The sequence below is a fragment of the Myxine glutinosa genome, chromosome 13, assembly GCF_964187855.1.
Source record: "Myxine glutinosa chromosome 13, kmMyxGlut1.1, whole genome shotgun sequence".
Classification (NCBI taxonomy): domain Eukaryota; kingdom Metazoa; phylum Chordata; class Myxini; order Myxiniformes; family Myxinidae; genus Myxine; species Myxine glutinosa.
This window is the reverse complement of record NC_136273.1, coordinates 104,446,556-104,467,464: the sequence shown is the minus strand read 5'-3', so window position 1 is coordinate 104,467,464 and position 20,909 is coordinate 104,446,556. Positions and strand designations below refer to the sequence as shown.

Sequence of the window (20,909 nt, the reverse complement as noted above, 5' to 3'; positions counted from 1 at the left end):
TCGCGCACAGGTATCGCTTGACTATGATTGAGGCTACATGTCGCTACTCTGCTCGCACGATAGATCTCCTGGGGTACACCGTGACCCACAGCTCTGTCGCTCCGGATAAGGAGTGTCTGCGACCCTTGCTCGACATGGCCCCGCCCTGTGATCGTGCTTCATTGAAGAGTGCTCTCGGGCTGTTTGCTCATTATTCCAAGTGGGTTCAAAATTTTTCTGCGAAGCTCCGCCCACTTGTGGATTGCGATGCGTTCCCCATGAGTCTCGCTGCCAAGGCCGCTTTTCATGGCCTTACGTCCAACATCGCTGGTGCCGCTGTGTCGACGATTGACGAAAATAAATCCTTTGTTTTGGAAAGCGATGCGTCGGATCATGCGATAGCTGTGACACTCTCTCAGGGGAGGCGCCCTGTGGCCTTCTTTTCAAGGACTCTCTCCTCCACGGAATGGCGACATTCGTCTGTTGAAAAGGAGGCGTATGCGAACGTCGAGTCGATCAGGCGTTGGCGTCCCTATTTGCTCGGACGATGTTTCCAGATTATCACAGATCAACAGAGCGTTGCATTTATGTACGACACGCAGCATGCTCAATGCATTAAGAATGAGAAAATCACTCGCTGGCGGATCGAGCTCGCCGATTTCTGCTACACAATCAAATATCGCCCAGGGCGGGATAACCATGTTGCCGATGCTTTATCACGGCCGGTGATGTGTGCGAGCCTCACCTCTTTTGAGGACCTGCGCGTTCTTCATGACACCTTGTGCCATCCCGGCGTGACGCGTTTCGCTCATTACGTGCGCAGTCGTAACTTGCCCTATTCCGTTGAGGATATTCGTCAGCTCTGTCGCACTTGTTCCGCATGCGCTGAACTCAAACCCCGATTCTACAACCCTCCTATGGGCACGCTAGTCCAAGCCACTAGGCCGTGGGAGAGATTGGCGATGGATTTCAAAAGACCACTGCCGGCGTCACCAGCTTCGAGTAATTCTCGTTATCTAATCACGATCGTTGATGAGTTCTCTAGATTCCCTTTTGCTTTCCCATGCGGAGATATGTCGGCTGCTACCGTTATCCGGTGCCTGCAGAACTTGTTTTCTATGTTTGGGAATCCGGCCTATGTGCATACTGATCGAGGCGCGGTGTTCTTGTCCCAGGATGTGAGGAACTTCTTGCTCCAGCATAATGTCGCTTCTAGCTATACTACTCCATATAGGCCACAGGCGAATGGACAGGTCGAACGCTTTAATAGCATTATATGGGGGGCTGTTACACTGAGTCTTAAGTCCCGTAGCCGAGGACTAGACAAATGGGCTTGGTCACTACCCGGGGCATTAAACTCGATCAGGACTTTATTGTGTACTGATACCAATCAAACTCCCCACGAACGGATGTTTCGTTACCCGAGGTATTCGAGTAGTGCCCGACCTTTAGCGGGTTGACTTGTTGAGCCGGAACCGGCTTTTCTCAAACGGGCAGTTCGCATGAGTTAATATGACCCGCTGGTGGATAAGGTGCAGGTTCTCCAAGCTAACCCCAAGCACGCTCATGTGTTGTTGCCCAATGGACGGGAGTCGACGGACTCAGTACGCCACCTGGCCCCATGCGGGGAAGTTGACGAACCAGCTTACGATTCCGTTGATCCGCCTGTTGATCCGCCCATGGAGTATCTGCCGGCTTCCTCACCGCTACATGCAACCGATCCGGCTGGCCCTGCGGGGCCACTGCCATCACCCGATTTAGGCGGCTACTCTGATGCGGGGGACTCCGGTCTTGGGGATGTAGTACCCAGTAGTTACCGGACCCGCGCCGCGAGAGAGATTCGCTGTCCTGACCGCTATGGTTGGGTCTGACTGACATGGACTGGCAACTGCTGCTCACTGATATTACTCTGCTACTAAGTGCTGCTAGCTTGATTTCTGCCTTAGCGGAAGTGTAGTTTTAACGGCGGGGAGAATGTAATGAAATTGTGTCTAAGTTGAACCCAGGTGTTATGCTGTCTCCAACCACTGAGAGGCTTCTATAAGAACGTGGACGAACATCGCTCCGATACATTCCTGTGACATTTATTCTGTGTGATGGTGTGTACTCGAATGGTGCGTATATCTAGATGTTCCAGGCTTGCTTGCACTAATTGCTAATTGATTGCTACTTCCATGATTACGGAATACTAATACAAAGCTTGATGATTTCTTACAGGTGTTGCCAGAGATCGAAACTGAATTAAACCTACTATAGGGACAATGTTGTAGATCTTGATTTCTCACAACAACCTTCCTGTAACTAAGTAGGACCGGATGACGCATATGTGTATGTATGTACATGTATGTATGATTCAAACTCAGGGAGACACACGTGACAATATGTATGTATGCATGTCAATGTTTGTATGTATGTATACATATGTATGTATGCATGTGTATGTATGCATGTCGAGGATTTAATCTATCCGAAGAAAAGTTATGAGACCAGGCAGCACTGGTCCATTACTATGGAAGCTGTTGGCCACACTTCCTCCCCACCCCCCCCCCCCCCCCCTTCCCACCTCTTATAACAAAGGTCTGCCACTGGATTGAACGCCTTGGAGTTAAAGCTCGTTTGGTCATCCGTGTCACCCTGCGGTGTTCACTGCAGGGCAGACACATGACAATATGTATGTGTATGTATGTATGTATGTATGTACCTTATATGTATGTATGTATAGTATACAGTCACGTGAAAAAGTAAGTACACCCCATGTAAAGTTTTGCCTTTTTCAACATATTTCAACATACAGCTATTTGATCTTCATTTCAACAATATTGACAGATAAAGGTGATATAATATAACAAATATCATGAAACATTTACATTTTGTAGTCCATTGTATAATTTCAATAAACATAAATGCAAATTTTGCATGTGGAAAAAGTAAGTACACCCCTACATTTATCGCTACTTCAAATACCTAAAATTAGAATCAGGTGCACCAGCTCAGGTGCAAATGATTAGAACATCGTGAGAGAGGATCTTGGAGGAACCTATCTTATTTATACGTCAGACATTTCGTTTGGTTTGCTCTTTGTTGTTGAAGTGTGCGGCGTCACCATGCCTAGATCAAAAGAGCTTTCTGAGGCCTTCAGAAAGAAGGTTATAGATACCTACGAGTCTGGGAAGGGATTTTAAAAGATCTCCAAACAATTTGAAATCAATAATTTGACTGTCCGGAAGATCATCTACAAGTGGAGAAGATTCCATACAACTGCCAACTTGTTCAGGCCAGGCCGCCCCAGCAAGTTCAGCCCGAGAGCAGACCGCAAGATGCTGAAATAAGTCTCGAAGAACCCCAGAATGTCATCACGGGACCTACAGGTAGCTCTTGACACTGTTGATGTCAAAGTGCACGAGTCTACCATTAGAAAGAGGCTGCACAAATTTGATCTACATGGGAGGTGTAAAAAAACAAAAAAAAAACACCTTTAGAGGCCATTTTTCCCCGCAAGCGGGGGTTGGCCTGTTTCGGGAACTGTGGTTGTTGTTTTTTTTTTTTTTGGTCCCCTTTTTGAAGCAATGTTTTACGGCCGGATGCCCTTCCTGACGCCAACCCTTTTTGCCGCCTTTAACGACAAGCAGGGAATTACCAGTGAACCGGTACTCAAAATTTGCCGACCTCGGAAGGATGACAGGCTGAGTCAACCCCCCTGGCGTTAATTCAGCGATTGACCGGGATTCGAACCCAGGATCCTAGGATCCTAAGCCGGCACCCTAGCCGCTAGCCCAACACCAGGGCTTGGTGTGTGCCAGGAGGTGGAATATGGAAATGGTGTGCCATGGGATACATGGGAGGTGTGCCAGGAGGAAATCTTTGCTGTCCAGAAAGAACATCAGGGCAAGACTAAAGTTTGCCAATGAACACCTCGGCAAAGACCAGCACTTCTGGAACAATGTGTTCTGGACAGATGAGTCAAAGGCAGAGCTATTTGGCCACAGTACCAGAAGACATGTTTGGCGAAAACCAAAGACTGCATTTGACCACAAGAACCTGATAACAACTGTAAAGCATGGTGGGGGAAATATTATGGTTTGGGGCAGCTTTGCTGCATCAGGACCTGAGCAGCTCACCATCATAGAATCCACTATGAATTCTTCAGTGTACCAGAGGGTGCTTGAGGATAATGTGAGGCCATCTGTCGGAAAGTTGAAGCTCAACCGAGGGTGGACCTTGCAACATGACAATGACCTTAAACATACCAGTAAATCCACCAAGGAATGGCTGAAAAGAAAGAAATGGAGGGTTCTGGAATGGCCACGTCAAAGCCCGGATCTGAATCCCATGGAGATGTTGTGGGTGGGCGGGGGGCTGTGCATGCAAGAAACCCCTCAAACATCGCACAGCTGAAAGAATTCTGCATGGAGGAGTGGGCAAAAATTTCTCCCAGTCGATGTCAGAGACTGATAGACAGTTATAAGAAACGCCTACTTGAGGTTGTTTCTGCCAAAGGGGGCAATACCACCTATTAGAGCAAAGGGTGTACTTACTTTTTCCACATACGAAATTTGCATTTATGTTTATTTAAATTATAAAATGGACTACAAAATGTAAATGTTTTATGATATTTGTTATATTATATCACCTTTATCTATCAATATTGTTGAAATGAAGATCAAATAGCTGTATGTTGAAATATGTTGAAAAAGTCAAAACTTTACATGGGGTGTGCTTACTTTTTCACGTGACTGTATGTATGTATGTACAGTATATGTATGTATGTAGGTATGTACAGTATATGTATGTACAGTATCTGCATGTATGTATGTATGTACAGTATATGTACTATGTATGTATGTGCAGTATATGTATGTCTGTATGAACAGCATATGTATGTGCAGTATGTAGGTATGTCTGTACAGTATATGTATGTATGTATGTATGTATGCATATATGTGAGTGTGTATGTATGTGGGTGTGTATGTTTTGTATGTATGTATGTATATGCATGTGTTTGTATGTATAAGTATGTATGCATGTATGTGGGTGTGTATGTATGTGGGTGTATATGTATGTGGGTGTGTATGTTTTGTATGTATGTATGTATATGCATGTGTGTATGTATGTATATGTATGTATGCATGTGTGTATGTATGTATATGTATGTATGCATGTATACATATGCACAGCGCCTTCAGAAAGTATTCACACCCCTTGACTTTCATCACATTTTCTTCTTGTTCATGCAGCAATACTAACATATTTTATCACTTTTTCCACAATACTTTCTGAAGGCGCTGTGTACGTATATATGTAAATGTATGTCTTTCTCAAAAATTAAAATTTCAGAGGGGTTTAATGACCTGAGTTTGTATGTATGTTTGTTTATTTGACTTTAAAACAGGTGTTTCACAAAACTTGGAAGACTGGTCCCTCAGGTTCTTACAGCAATACGAGCATTTTAGAACCTGCATCCCCAAGATGGTAAAGGGGTGGGTTCTAGTTCAAATAAAATTGGCCACTTACTCCTTGTCCAGCAACATGCCAAATGTGAGGTAATGGTTCCTGATATTCTATTTTTGAAAGCCCTATTCATGACGAGTCAATCGAAGTGCTATACAATATGGCGGAGTAGCGTCTAATTCGAGCCCAGGGACATTTTTCTGGTCAAGGCCACTTTTCACTTTAGGTTGACCACTGCTAGGTCACAGGTGAAAGGGGAAATTCAAAAATAAAAATAATAACTGGTATTTTAAAACTCAGCAGATACAAAACCTCCAGGTGAAGTTTTCTTACAAAATCTGAGGGGTTGAACAAGGCTCTGGTTGAGTTTGTATGGATGACCCAACTGCAAATGTGATAGCAAGAGGGTGATTCTTGTGAGACTAGCTGAGAATTACAATCTTTGAAAGTATTTGGGTTCAAACTCAGGACCCCTAGTAGCCTATACCCTGGTTCAAACTCAGGTATATGTCAAATCAAATTGTCAAATCAACAGTCAAATTATTGGGTTCAAACTCATGGCCCCTAATAGCCTATACCTGGGCGTTGTCCTCATTGCTACGCCTCTTCTGTAAAGGGTGTTTCCCTAAAGAATGCCTTTTTTCCCGACCGGATGCACACCTCAGACTTTAATAATTATTTTTAATCGATTTTCGGCCAGCTGTTTTCACAAGATTCAAACGCGTTCGAAACAACCTCAACAAATAATTGCAAAAGAGGTCAGTATCACCTTTCATTCCTTCCAAGACCTTGTTGATTATATCCATTAAACGGTCACGGGAACACTGTTTGCTCTCCGAAAAATCCAACAAGCGGTCTTCAACTCGCTCTTTCATAATGGCTCCAATATTCTCCGCTGGATTGAGGTCTGGCGAATTTCCAGGCCATCGCCCAAAGCCAACGCTGTGAAAATAATGCAAAACAAAGCCAACGCTGTGCAGCCTTAACGGGCCTGAGAGTGTCTGCAAAAAGCTTGCGTGCAATTCCAAACATGACACAGGCGATCCTTTGAGCGACGAGTTTTTCGGTCATATCTTTAAAAAATGAGAAAAAATGGAGATTTTTTGAAGACTTTTCACCTCGCAGCGCACGCGTTGTTGAGACTTGCTACAATTAATTATAATCACTTGTACGTTCACATTGCGGTATGTGTGAGCGCGCGATTCATTTCAGGAAAAAGGCATTCTTCAGGGAAACACCCTTCACATACACTTCATTGTATTGTAATAATCCTTCAACTCTACACTGTTTATTACCAACTTTTTGAAATATTTTAAAAGCAAAGATGTTTTTACGATTCCATTAACGTTCTTATTGCCTGTCATTTCAGGCTCCAACTAAAGAAAGATTAAGATAAGTAGAGAAACAACCAATGGCAAAACATCATGCATGAATGAATGATCAGACCGTTATTGAAAGGCGAGTTGATGTTTCTCGTGTGTTCAAAGGTATGAAGGTCATCTCAGACTCTGCGCCAGTGACGATCTCCATCAGATGTTCTTCAATGTCCTGGTTCCTCCCATTGCTGAGGGTCATTGACCCCAACACCTTAACCGGAATCCTCACCTTCTCACCATCCACTCGGTGCACAATGACCTGAGGCGAGAGGTATTTAAAATAAATAACAAGAGCAGTATTGGATTAATCACCAAAATGGGAGAAGAACCACGAGAAACAAGAACATTGATGGGCCGAATAACAGCAGCATTTGATTCGTCGCCAAAATTGAAGAAGAACCACTGGAAACAAGAACAGTAATGGACCGAAATAACAGCAGCATTTGATTCATCACCAAAATTGGAGAACCGCTAGAAACAAGAACAGTAATATATATATATATATATATATATATATATATATATATTGTTACGGTCCGCGGATTAGGATGTTATTTTTACCGAGCGGAGGTATAACCGCGGGAACAGTTGTTCCCCGATTCACCCGATTTACCCAAACGTTGGCCGTATCGCGCCACAGCTACTCAATCTGGAAAACTCTAAAGTGACCGAATGCAAAGAGGAAGAAGACGTACAGAAGCGTAACTGGGTTTATTATTATTTACACATAAGCAAAAAGGAGCAGTCACGATTATGTACAGGGACATGAGACGCAGGTGACACAGTGCAAATTATTAACTTATCTAACAGGCTTAATTACTACCCAGGACAGAACAAACGAAGACACAGACTCACGCGGGGAATTGCTGAGTGGATTGGCTGGAAGGAGGTGTGTGGCTGGAGGGGGAGGACAGCACGGAGCTGGCTGGAGCTTGATCCCGCACGGGACGTCGGGCTGGACCTCGACGGCCGCTGATGCCACCGAGCCTGTCGTGTGCGCGGGATCACGGGTCGGAGCTGCTTGGTGGAGCCGACGCGCTGGTGGGGGGTCTGGCGTGACGGGTTCTCTCCTCTCTCTTTCTTGGTCCAACCACTCTTTCTCCACTGACAACTCAACGCAACCACTCAACGCAACCACTGACCACCCCTGACGACCAACTCAGCTCTTGTCATGGACCTCTCTACGTGCTCCTCATCACTCTTGCGCCCGCGCTTTTATAACGCCTCCAGCGATTAAGCCGCCGGCCTTCAGGTCACGCCCATCGGTGTGCTCACCTCGGCCCTGGTTGGTCGCGCGACCCTATGGCTCCGCCCTTGATGACGACGGGCGGGCATGCCTTTCTTCCCCAACCTTGCTTCGTGGCCAATGGTGGTTGAAGAAAACCGCCCAAAATGCAGTTGGCCATTGAAATGAAATGAAAGGGGATCTACTCTTATTTCACTTGGTGCAATGGAGTATTTAAATTAATGGGAGACACGGCCTTACCCTAAGACAAATAATAAGATATAAGCTACTGAACAAGGGTTTTATCGGGTCCTGCAATGTGGTGTTTCATGGAATAACTACCGAGACGCCCTTTGACCTTTACACTACGGAGGTATTTACAAGGATCATGACATTTACAAAGGGTGATCTTTACAACAATTTACACTACAACAACAAAAAAAACAAACCATTCTCATATCCACAACAATATATATATATATATATATATATATATATATATATATATATATATAATGGAGCAAGTGTTTGTACATTCACGTGAAAAAGTAAGTACACCCCATGTAAAGTTTTGACTTTTTCAACATATTTCAACATCCAGCTACTTGATCTTCATTTCAACAATATTGATAGATAAAGGAGATATAATATTACAAATATCATGAAACATTTACATTTTGTAGTCGATTGTATAATTTAAATGAACATAAAAACAAATTTCGCATGTGGAAAAAGTAAGTACACCCTTGGCTCTAATAGGTGGTATTGCCCCCTTTGGCAGAAACAACCTCAAGTAGGCGTTTCTTATAACTGTCTACCAGTCTCTGACATCGACTGGGAGAAATTTTTGCCCACTCCTCCATGCAGAATTCTTTCAGCTGTGCGATGCTTGAGGGGTTTCTTGCATACACAGCTCGTTTCAAATCCCCCCACAACATCTCGATGGGATTTAGATCCGGGCTTTGACTTGGCCATTCCAGAACCCTCCATTTCTTTCTTTTCAGCCATTCCTTGGTGGATTTACTGGTATGTTTAGGGTCATTGTCATGTTGCAAGGTCCACCTTCGGTTGAGCTTCAACTTTCCGACAGATGACCTCACATTAACCTCAAGCACCCCCTGGTACAATGAAGAATTCATCGTGGATTCTACGATGGTGAGCTGCCCAGGCCCTGATGCAGCAAAGCTGCCCCAAACCATAATATTTCCCCCACCATGCTTTACAGTTGGTATCAGGTTCTTGTGGTCAAATGCTGTCTTTGGTTTTCGCCAAACATGTCTTCTGGTACTGTGGCCAAATAGCTCTAAAAGACTCATCTGTCCAGAGCACATTGCTCCAGAAGTGCTGGTCTTTGCCTCGGTGTTCATTGGCAAACTTTAGTCTTGCCCTGATGTTCTTTCTGGACAGCAAGGTTTCCTCCTGGCACACCTCCCATGTAGATCAAATTTGTGCAGCCTCTTTCTATTGGTAGACTCGTGCACTTTGACATCAACAGTGGCAAGAGCTACCTGTAGGTCCCGTGATGACATTCTGGGGTTCTTTGAGACTTCTTTCAGCATCTTGCGGTCTGCTATCGGGCTGAACCTGCTGGGGCGGCCTGGCCTGAACAAGTTGGCAGTTGTTTGGAATCTTCTCCACTTGTAGATGATCTTCCGGACAGTCGAATGATTGATTTCAAATTGTTTTGAGATCTTTTTAAATCCCTTAACAGACTCGTAGGCATCTCTAACCTTCTTTCTGAAGGCCTCAGAGAGCTCTTTTGATCGAGGCATGGTGACGAGGCACACTTCAACAACAAAGAGAAAACCAAACTAAATGTCTGAGGTTTAAATAAGACAGGTTCCTCCAAGATCCTCTCTAACGATGTTCTAATCATTTGCACCTGAGCTGGTGCACCTGATTCTAATTTTAGGTATTTGAAGTAGTGATAAATGTCGGGGTGTACTTACTTTTGCCACATGCAAAATTTGCATTTATGTTTATTTAAGTTATACAATGGACTACAAAATGTAAATGTTTCATCATATTTGTTATAATAATCAGGGGTCGGCAACCTTTTTGACATGGTGCCAGTTTGAAATGTTCTTGTTAATTCGTGTGCCATAATCAACATTAAGTTTAACATTAAGTTTAATTATGACATCACATCAAAAATATATTTCCAACAGACATGGAATTTAAATTCCATCCATATAGGCTACATGCATAGCAACAACATCCATATAGGCTACATGCATAGCAACAACATTTCAAATAAACATTTATCTCTCATAATCAGGACATTGTAATGATCATTTTATCATTGTAAAATTTGCCCCCCATGAGGTTACAAATTATATGCATGGACCCCATTTCAAAACACTGCTTTCAGTAACTCATTTACAAAGTATTGCATTGGGAACAAATGTCAAAAAGGGAGAATAAAGTGTATCAAACAGAAATAGCAGTACTATACAAGAATGCTGCCATCCTCATGAAAACATCCACATCTGAGTTGGACAAAAAGAGATGGACAAACAGCTACATATAATATGCAAACCCATGTGTACTACAAATAAACAGATGCCTACCAGTCAGTGTGATCCCTGGCCCTGCTTTCCTTTGCTGAGCTCCATTATCTGGAGGTTGTAGTTAGTCACTTTAAGTTGCACACATGCTTCGGAGTGGTCGGTTGTCAAACGACTGCGGGAGGGGCTGCTGCACGTTCTTCGTGTGTGAGAATATCTGCTCACAGAGGTACGTCGACCCGAAGACTGACGGCAAAGCCAGTGCAACGTTCCGGAGACAGCTGAACGTCTTCGGCACGGATGTCCAGCAGGTGAAGATGCAGGTTCCGTGATCTTGCACTGCCGTGGTTTCTAGTTGTTTCCGTAGCTCTGCAAACTTAGTCACCCACAGTGTTGAACTCTTCAGCTCAATCAGCTGCATTTCCATGTCCTGTGTATCCAACCAGTCTATCAGAGATAAATCCAATTCGTGTCCATCAAAGCTGTCTGGCTTGATCAAGAAAGAGAACATGGGTCCATACTTCTGAAAGTCCCCAAATCGTGTTGTGAACTCTGACTCGAGCTCGCTCATGTATTTGCATATTTCAGCGGTGCTGATGCTGTGCTGCGAGGACAGCTCCCTTACGTGTCTGAAGTAGCGGAAAGTGGAGGTAGCAACATCGCTTGAAAAGATTGCTAGCTTGCCGACAAAAGCCGTCCATGTGTCGAACATGGCCAAAACAGTTTGCCCTGCACCTTGCAGTCGGAGATTGAGCTCGTTGAGGTGTCCCGTAATATCCGTGAGAAACATAAGTTTCACAACCCACTTCTCGTCCTCAAGTTCTGGGTAGTTTTGGCCCTTTTCAGCCAGGAAGGCCTTGATGGTATCAAAGCAGCTGACAAACCGCTCCAAAACTTTTCCGCAGCTTAGCCACCTAACCGCTCAGTGGAGATGGATATCTTTGCATGTGCAGTCCATTTCCTCGAGCAGGGACTGGAATTGTCGGTGTGTCAGAGCAGATCGCTTAACTATGAAGTTAATAACCTTTACTACCGTAGCCATAACCTCATTAAGATCTGAATTTGACATCTTTGCACAGAGGTTTTCTTGGTGTGTTATGCAGTGGAGCTTCATGATGGGGTGACCGACTTTTTCCTCAATTAATCTGACAGCTCCCCTCTGTTTCCCGACCATGGCCGGGGCGCCATCTGTTGTCACTGCAAAAATCTTCCTGATGTCAATCCCTCGCTCCTCAAAATGTTCCATAAACACCTTGGCTATGTCCTCACCTTTTGTTGTGTCAGACATTGGCTTTAAGCAGCAGAGTTCCTGTCTTACAGTCGAATCACAGTATCTTGCCATGACTGCCAAACGTGGTATGTCATTCACGTCCACGCTCTCGTCAAGTGCAATGCTAAATACCACAGCATCTTTTAACCCAGCTATTTGCTGCACGCTGACATTTTCTGCCATTTCTTTGATGCGTCGCTCAACACTTCTAGCTGACATGGGAATATCTTTTATTCTTGATTTGATTGTCTCTTTGTTTGGTAAGCCTTCAAACAGAACCTCGGAGCTACAGAGAAAAGCCTCCTTAATATATTCGCCATCAGTCAATGGCTTTCCGCGTTTCGCAATGCAATGAGCAATGCGATAGCTTGCTTCAGTCGCATGGTTTTTAGCAGTGGCAAAGATTTTGAGGGTGTTGGCTTGCTTCCCATACCTGGACACGGCACGTTTGATGGATTCTGCCTTGTCTGCCTGATCTTTGAAAGTTTTCTCGTGCTTTGTCTCAAAATGGCGCTTAACACTCGACGTTCGACAAACATTTTCAAAACATAAAGTACACACAGCACGGTCCTTCTGAAAAACAAAACCCCACTCTTCTGCCCATGAGGGCTGGAATGCCGGAACCTTTACTTCAGCTTTCTTAGCTAGCGGGGTTGCCATCATCTACCGAACCTGAACCGCTTCACTGCAATTCCTGTGGGAAATGTGAGCGGGAGGCCGTACCGTCAATCAAACTAAATAAGACAGGCCGCGTGTTACGAGAAAAACTACTACCCCCATTTTCATTACTACCACCCCATAGAAAAGCTCAAAATAATGACGAGATTGATATTAAAACTCAGAAACCAGTCCGAATAATAATAATGAGTGGAGATGCAGCCTCGGACTATCTGCTGTGAACAACACCACTGTTCTTACAGCACATCCGGTTGCCGCGAATATTGTGTTTGAATGCGCCAGGCCGGCATCTCATGTTGTGCATCTTTGATTATTATTCCAGTAAAATAATTTGGAATTGGAATGGTGACTCTGCTCTGATCCATCTACCTCATCACCTTGCACCATCACACCGGAATACTGTTATCGTGCAACACGCGCAACAGCCAATGGCTGTTCAAGAGGTGATTTGGCATGCAGCAGAGAGGGCACTGGCTTTCGCCAGTGTGCCAATGATTACGCTGCCGCGTGCCAATGGTGGCACGCGTGCCTATGGTGGCACGCGTGCCTAAGGTTGCCGACCCCAGTGTTATATTATATCACCTTTAGCTATCAATATTGTTGAAAAGAAGATCAAATAGCTGTATGTTGAAATATGTTGAAAGAGTCAAAACTTTACATCGGGTCACTTTTTCATGTGACTGTATGTATGTCCGCTCTTCATCCATTGGTTGGACAGCTGACCTGACTCCACCCAAAAATTTAACATGAAACACTTAACATAAAGTACCCAGAGGACCCATTAGACCCCCCCCCCCCACCCCCCACCCCCCACCCCCCACTCCCCTCAACACACCGAGGACCAACAAGACCGAGAAGACCCAAAGGATGCAAAAGACACAAAGGACCCAGAGGTCCCAAAGGACCACAATGACTCCAAATACCCCAAGGACCCTAAATACCCCAAGGACTCGAAATGCCCCCAAAGGACCCAGAGGAACCAAGACCCCTAAGACATCCCATCTCTCCATGTAGCCACTTTATCCAGTGGTACCCAGCTGCTCCTGGACTCTGGGTCCTTCTCTCCTGACAAGGTGGAGAAGTTTCTGTCAAACCTCGACTCTGATTCTGCAACTGGACCAGACGGCATCTGCCCACAGGTCCTAAAATCCTGCTCTGCCGCTCTTTCACAACCTCTCTCTGTTCTCTTCACCCTCTCTTTTGCTCAAGGTCATCTGCCATCAGCTTGGAAATCAGCCAACATCACCGCTTTACACAAAAAAGATGCAAAAATAGATCCTTGCAACGATAGACCAATCAGCCTGCTCCCAATTATCAGCAAAGTCATGGATCCATCATTGCATCGGATATCAAATCCTTCCTTTTCGCCAATGTATTGATATCTGATCATCAATTTGGTTTCAGACCACGTCACGACTCTGGACATACTGCTTCTGCTGTCTCAACAATGGATGGAGGTCCTCAATGCCAAACAGGAAATCAGAAATGTCTCCCTTGACATATCACGTGCCTTCGATATGGTCTGGCACCCCGCCCTGCTCACCAAACTCTCCTCCCATGGTATCCATGGAAATCTCCATGCATGGCTTGCGGACGTCCTCTCTGGTCATAGTCAACGTGTGGCCCTGAATGGATTGCTCTCATCTCCCCCTTCCTGTTCAGGCTGGAGTTCCCCAAACCAGTGTTCTGGGCCCTGTGCTTTTTCTGGTCTTCATCAATGATATCTCCGACTCTCTGGAAACTCCTCTCGATCTCTTTGCTGATGACTCCACTCTCTGCCGCTCCATTCCTCATCCCTCAGATCGGCAGTCTGCAGCCTCCTCACTCTCTGCAGACCTGGACAAAATCACAGACTGGTCAAACAAGTAGAACATGTCTTTCAATCCTGACAAATCTCACACTCTCACTATGTCTCTCCAAAAAGATCGTCTGGAAATCCCTCCCATCTACTTTCTGAACAGTCCTCTCCAAGTAGTTGTCACTCAAGCTTTTGGGTCTCACTATCTGCCATGATCTTTCCTGGGAAAACCACATTTCCAAGCTGGCATCCAAAGGCAGTCACCGACTGGGCATCCTCCGTCGTGCGAAGTCCTTCCTTGGCACACCTGAGCTCCTCACCACATAGAAGGCTGTCATCCGCAGCTCAATGGAATACTGTTCCCCCCTCTGGGCCGGTGCTCCTGCCTCACACCTAGCTCGGCTTCACGCTGTTGAAACCAAAGCTTTCAGAATCATTGGAATCTCCCGCGATGAAGCTAACTCCGAGGGCCTTTCACTCACTCACCGCAGGCGGGTTTGGTAGTCTTTCTATCTTCTACCACCTCCTCTTCGGCCTTGCCCCCCCCCCCCCCCAGCTCTGTCTGTGCTCTGTCCCCCAAATATTCCTACAGGTCGCACAAGATCTGCCTGCAACCCTCTTGTGGTTAAACTGCCAAAATCAAGATTCTCTATTCACCTTCACTCTTTCAATCCTCTTTTCTCCTGCCTCTGGAACAAACTCCCTCACTCTATTCAATCCCACTCCTCGCTCCAGGTCTTTAAAACAGCTGTTCACCACCATATCTCATCTTCCCCCATCCAAAACCTTGATCTTTTCTACCCCCGTTAATTCACCCCAGACACACTTTTTTTTTTGAAATTCCGACTTCTTTCCTGGAAGTCCTAGCAGTGTCCATGTGTTTTATACCTCTCCCACCTCCCCCCCATTTCCATGCCTCCTCCCCCCAAGCCCTCTCCCTAACCATAGATCTTCCGATGTCCCTGTTCTCTGCTGTTGTACTTGTTTGCTTCCACCTCTCTTTCCATCTTGTCTCCCACTCCCTTTATTTTGTCTTATGTGTCCGTTTTTTTTTGTCATTAATGTTAGCTCTTACACGAGCCTCGAACTTGTATTAAGAAAAAAAAAATGAAAAAAAAATAAACATGAAATATCAAACATCATCCTAGCTAACAATACCCATGATCACCCCACACCCCTCACTCCACTCCACCACCCCTCACATTCCTCCATCAACCATCACTCTAGCTAACAATACCCAAACAACCCCACTCCACCTTCCCCCCCACAATCCCCCTTCAACCGTCATCCTAGCTAACAATACTCATGACCGCCCCACACCCCTCACCTCAGTCCACCATCCCCTCACTATCCCCTGTCAACCATCAAACGAGCTAACAATACCCCACGATCACCCAACACTCCTCCCTCCTCCCTCCCGTTCATCCCCAATCAGTATTTGAATCCGAGCTCGCAATGCGCTGTTTCTCTATGAACAGTCGCCGGCAGGATCACGGTGAGTTCACAATGTGACGTCACTGGCAATGTCGAAAACCGACAGTCTAGGCTCTAGGGTGTTTTTCGGCACTTTGTAATTGGTAAATAAAAAAAATTCCCTTCAAATTACACCTTGGTTAAAGATTGCCAAATTTTTTCAGAAAAAAGAAATTGCGTTTCAGTTTCACTTTGAAGGTATTTTGGGTCTTCAGGGTCTTTTCAGTTTTTGGGGTCTTTTTGGTTTTTGGGGTCTTTTCATTCTTTGCGGTCTTTTCATTCTTTGTAGTTTTTTGGGACTTTATGGATCTTTGGGGTCTTTGTGGTCTATTCAGTCTTGGGGTCATTTTGATATTTTGGTCTTTGGCCATTGGATCTTTGGGGTATTTTGGGTCTTTTTCTTTTTTTGTATACAAGAATACAAGGAAGGACTTCGCATGACAGAGAATGCCCAGTCGGCGACTGACATTGGAGGTCAGCTTGGAAATGAGGTTTTCCCAGAAAAGATCATGGCAGATTGTGAGACCCAAGAGCTTGAGCAACAGAACTTCTTGGAGAGTATTTTTGAGAAAATAGATGGGAGGGTTGTCCAGACGGTCTTTTCGGAGAGACATAGTAAGTGTGTGAGATTTGTCAGGATTGAAAGACATGTTCCACTTGTTTGACCAGTCTGTGATTTTGTCCAGGTCTGCAGAGAGTGAGGAGGCTGCAGACTGCCGATCTGAGGGATGAGGTATGGAGCGGTAGAGAATGGAGTCATCAGCAAAGAGATAGAGAGGATTTTCCAGAGAGTCAGAGAGATCATTGATGAAGACCAGAAAAAGCACAGGGCCTAGAACACTACCTTGGGGAGGGAATTCCAGCCTGAACAGGAAGGGGAGATGAAAGAATTCCATGCAGGGCCACAAATTGACTACGACCAGAGAGGAAGTCTGCAAGCCATGTGTGGAGGTTTCCATGGATACCATAGGAGGAGAGTTTGGTGAGCAGAGCGGGGTGCCAGACCGTGATATGTCAAGGGCCACAGCTCTAATTTCCTGTTTGACATTGAGGACCTCCATCCATTGTTGAAACAGCAGAAGCAGCATGTCCAGAGTAGAGTGACCTGCTCTGAATCCAAATTGATGATCAGAGATCAAGCCATTGGAGAAGAGGAAGGATTTGATATCCAAAGCAATGATGGATTCCATGACCTTGCTGATAATTGGGAGCAGGCTGATTGGTCTGTAGTTGCAAGGATCTGTTTTTGCACCTTTTTGTGTAAAGTGGTAAGGTTTGCTGATTTCCAAGCAGATGGCAGATGACCTTGAGCAAATGTGAGGGTGAAGAGAACAGAGAGAGGGTGAGATAGAGCGGCAGAGCAGGATTTTAGGACCCGTGGGCTGATGCCGTCTGGTCCAGTTGCAGAATCAGAGTCGAGGATTGACAGAAACTTCTCCACCTTGTCAGAAGAGAAGGACACAGAGTCCAGGAGCAGCTGGGTTCGACTGGGTACAGTGGGTACAGAGATAGACGGGGTTGGGACAAGATTTTGAGGCAAACACAGAGTTAAGGCATGTTTTTTTTTTTTCTGGAAAATTGAGATGCCTCAAAAACCAAGGACACCTAAGTTGAACAGAAATCAGCAAGAGCAATGTCACCAAAGGAAATCAGCAAGAAATCCAAGTCAAATTGGTGTGTCAGCAGAAAATAGCCGATGGCAGAAAAATGTGTTACACGCTTGGAACAAGATCACCCGTAGGGCGGGTACTCTGCTAGTAAATCTAATACCAACAGTATTGGAGTAATCACCAAAATTGAAGGAGAACCACTGGACGAGAACAGTGATGGACTGAATAACAAAGCTGGAGAATAACCACTAGAAACAAGAAGAGTAATGGACCGAATATCAAAATTTGAGAAGAACCACTAGAAACAAGAACAGAAATGAACCTAATACCAGCAGTATTGGATTAATCACCAAAGTTGAAGAAGAACCACTGGAAACAAGAAAAGTAATGGACCGAATATCAAAATTGGAGAAGAACCATGACAAACAAGAACAGTTATGGACCAAATAACATTATTGGAGAAGAACCACTAGAAACATGAACAGCAATGAACCGAATAATCAAAATGGTAAAAGAACCACGAGAAACAAACAGAAATGGACCGAAAAACAAAATTGGAGAAGAACCACTAGAAACAAGAACAGTGATGGACCAAATAACAAAATTGAAGAACCACTAGAAACAAGAACAGCAATGAACCGAATAATCAGAATGGGAAAAGAACCACGAGAAACAAACAGTAATGGACCGACAAACAAAATTGCAGAAGAACCACTAGAAACAAGAACAGTGATGGACCAAATAACAAAATTGAAGAACCACTAGAAACAAGAACAGCAATGAACCGAATAATCAGAATGGGAAAAGAACCACGAGAAACAAACAGTAATGGACCGACAAACAAAATTGCAGAAGAACCACTAGAAACAAGAACAGTGATGGACCAAATAACAAAATTGAAGAACCACTAGAAACAAGAACAGCAATGAACCGAATAATCAGAATGGGAAAAGAACCACGAGAAACAAACAGTAATGGACCGACAAACAAAATTGCAGAAGAACCACTAGAAACAAGAACAGTGATGGACCAAATAACAAAATTGAAGAACCACTAGAAACAAGAACAGCAATGAACCGAATAATCAGAATGGGAAAAGAACCACGAGAAACAAACAGTAATGGACCGACAAACAAAATTGCAGAAGAACCACTAGAAACAAGAACAGTGATGGACCAAATAACAAAATTGGAGACCCACTAGAAACAAGAACAGTGATGGACCGAAAAACAAAATTGCAGAAGAACCACTAGAAACAAGAACAGTGATGGACCAAATAACAAAATTAAAGAACCACTAGAAACAAGAACAGTGATGGACCGAAAAACAAAATTGCAGAAGCACCACTAGAAACAAGAACAGTGATGGACCGAAAAACAAAATTGCAGAAGCACCACTAGAAACAAGAACAGTGATGGACCAAATAACAAAATTGAAGAACCACTAGAAACAAGAACAGTGATGGACCGAAAAACAAAATTGAAGAACCACTAGAAACAAGAGCAGTGATGGACTGAATTGCAAAATTGAAGAAGAATCACTAGAAACAAGAACAGTGATGGACCAAATAACAAAATTGGAGAACCACTAGAAACAAGAACAGTGATGGACCAAATAACAAAATTGAAGAACCACTAGAAACAAGAACAGTGATGGACCAAATAACAAAATTGAAGAACCACTAGAAACAAGAGCAGTGATGGACTGAATTGCAAAATTGAAGAAGAATCACTAGAAACAAGAACAGTGATGGACCAAATAACAAAATTGGAGAACCACTAGAAACAAGAACAGTGATGGACCAAATAACAAAATTGAAGACCCACTAGAAACAAGAACAGTGATGGACCAAATAACAAAATTGAAGAACCACTAGAAACAAGAACAGTGATGGACCAAATAACAAAATTGAAGAACCACTAGAAACAAGAACAGTGATGGACCAAATAACAAAATTGAAGAACCACTAGAAACAAGAGCAGTGATGGACTGAATTGCAAAATTGAAGAAGAATCACTAGAAACAAGAACAGTGATGGACCAAATAACAAAATTGGAGAACCACTAGAAACAAGAACAGTGATGGACCAAATAACAAAATTGAAGACCCACTAGAAACAAGAACAGTGATGGACCGAATTACAAAATTGAAGAAGAATCACTAGAAACAAGAACAGTGATGGACCAAATAACAAAATTGAAGAACCACTAGAAACAACAACAGTGATGGACCGAATTACAAAATTGAAGAAGAATCACTAGAAACAAGAACAGTGATGGACCAAATAACAAAATTGGAGAACCACTAGAAACAAGAACAGTGATGGACCAAATAACAAAATTGAAGAACCACTAGAAACAAGAACAGTGATGGACTGAATTACAAAATTGAAGAAGAATCACTAGAAACAAGAACAGTGATGGACCAAATAACAAAATTGGAGAACCACTAGAAACAAGAACAGTGATGGACCAAATAACAAAATTGAAGACCCACTAGAAACAAGAACAGTAATGGACCAAATAACAAAATTGGAGAAGAACCACTAGAAACAAGGACGGTAACAATGGGCTACCAATACCTGAAGGATGTAGGGGAAGCCGGGCTTGAAATGGAGTGAAGATCCCTCCAGTGAAATTTCATAAGGTGTTCTCACGACACGTATGTTTGTGACCTCACCTTCTTGAACCTCACCACCTGAAACATTCAAACAAATCCACCTCATCTCATCTTAGCATAAAATAATCTCCTCAACAAAGGGACCTCAAGTCAATGTTCGTCATAATCCCGATGGATATTCATAGATTACTATGTTTTACAATATTACCAAACTAAATTCTTCACAATCAACGATAGCACTCACTCCTCTACGAAACATATAGTCCTCGTCAGTTCATCATTACCTCCAGCACCAGAGATGGAGGATGTTATGTTTTCATTATCACCTCCACCACCAGAGATGGAGGATGTTGTGTTTTCATCATTACCTCCACCACCAAAGATGGAGGATGTTGTGTTTTCATCATCAACTCCACGACCAAAGATGGAGGATGTTGTGTTTTCATCATTACCTCCGCAACCAAAGATGGAGGATGTTATGTTTTCATCATCACCTCCACCACAAAAGATGGAAGATGTTGTGTTTTCATCATCACCTCCGCCACCAGAGATGGAGGATGTTGTGTTTTCATCATTACCTCCACCACCAAAGATGGAGGATGTTGTGTTTTCATCATTACCTCCACCACCAGAGATGGAGGATGTTGTGTTTTCATCATTACCTCCACCACCAGAGATGGAGGATGTTGTGTTTTCATCATTACCTCCACCACCAAAGATGGAGGATGTTGTGTTTTCATCATCAACTCCACGACCAAAGATGGAGGATGTTGTGTTTTCATCATTACCTCCGCAACCAAAGATGGAGGATGTTATGTTTTCATCATCACCTCCACCACAAAAGATGGAGGATGTTGTGTTTTCATCATTACCTCCACCACCAAAGATGGAGGATGTTGTGTTTTCATCACCTCCACCACAAAAGA

At 44.0% G+C, this 20,909-nt stretch overlaps 1 protein-coding gene across 1 annotated transcript in view; it reads right to left on the bottom strand.

Moving 5' to 3' along the window:
- Positions 1 to 20,909, bottom strand: part of LOC137439162 (complement C3) — a 421,636-nt gene that overhangs the window by 356,249 nt on the left and 44,478 nt on the right. The window contains exons 10-11 of the mRNA XM_068134902.2: positions 19,946 to 20,061; positions 6,874 to 7,062 (exon numbers count right to left, since the gene is read on the bottom strand). Coding sequence (XP_067991003.2) covers positions 6,874 to 7,062; positions 19,946 to 20,061 — 305 coding nt within the window. The remainder of the gene's footprint in view (positions 1 to 6,873; positions 7,063 to 19,945; positions 20,062 to 20,909) is intronic.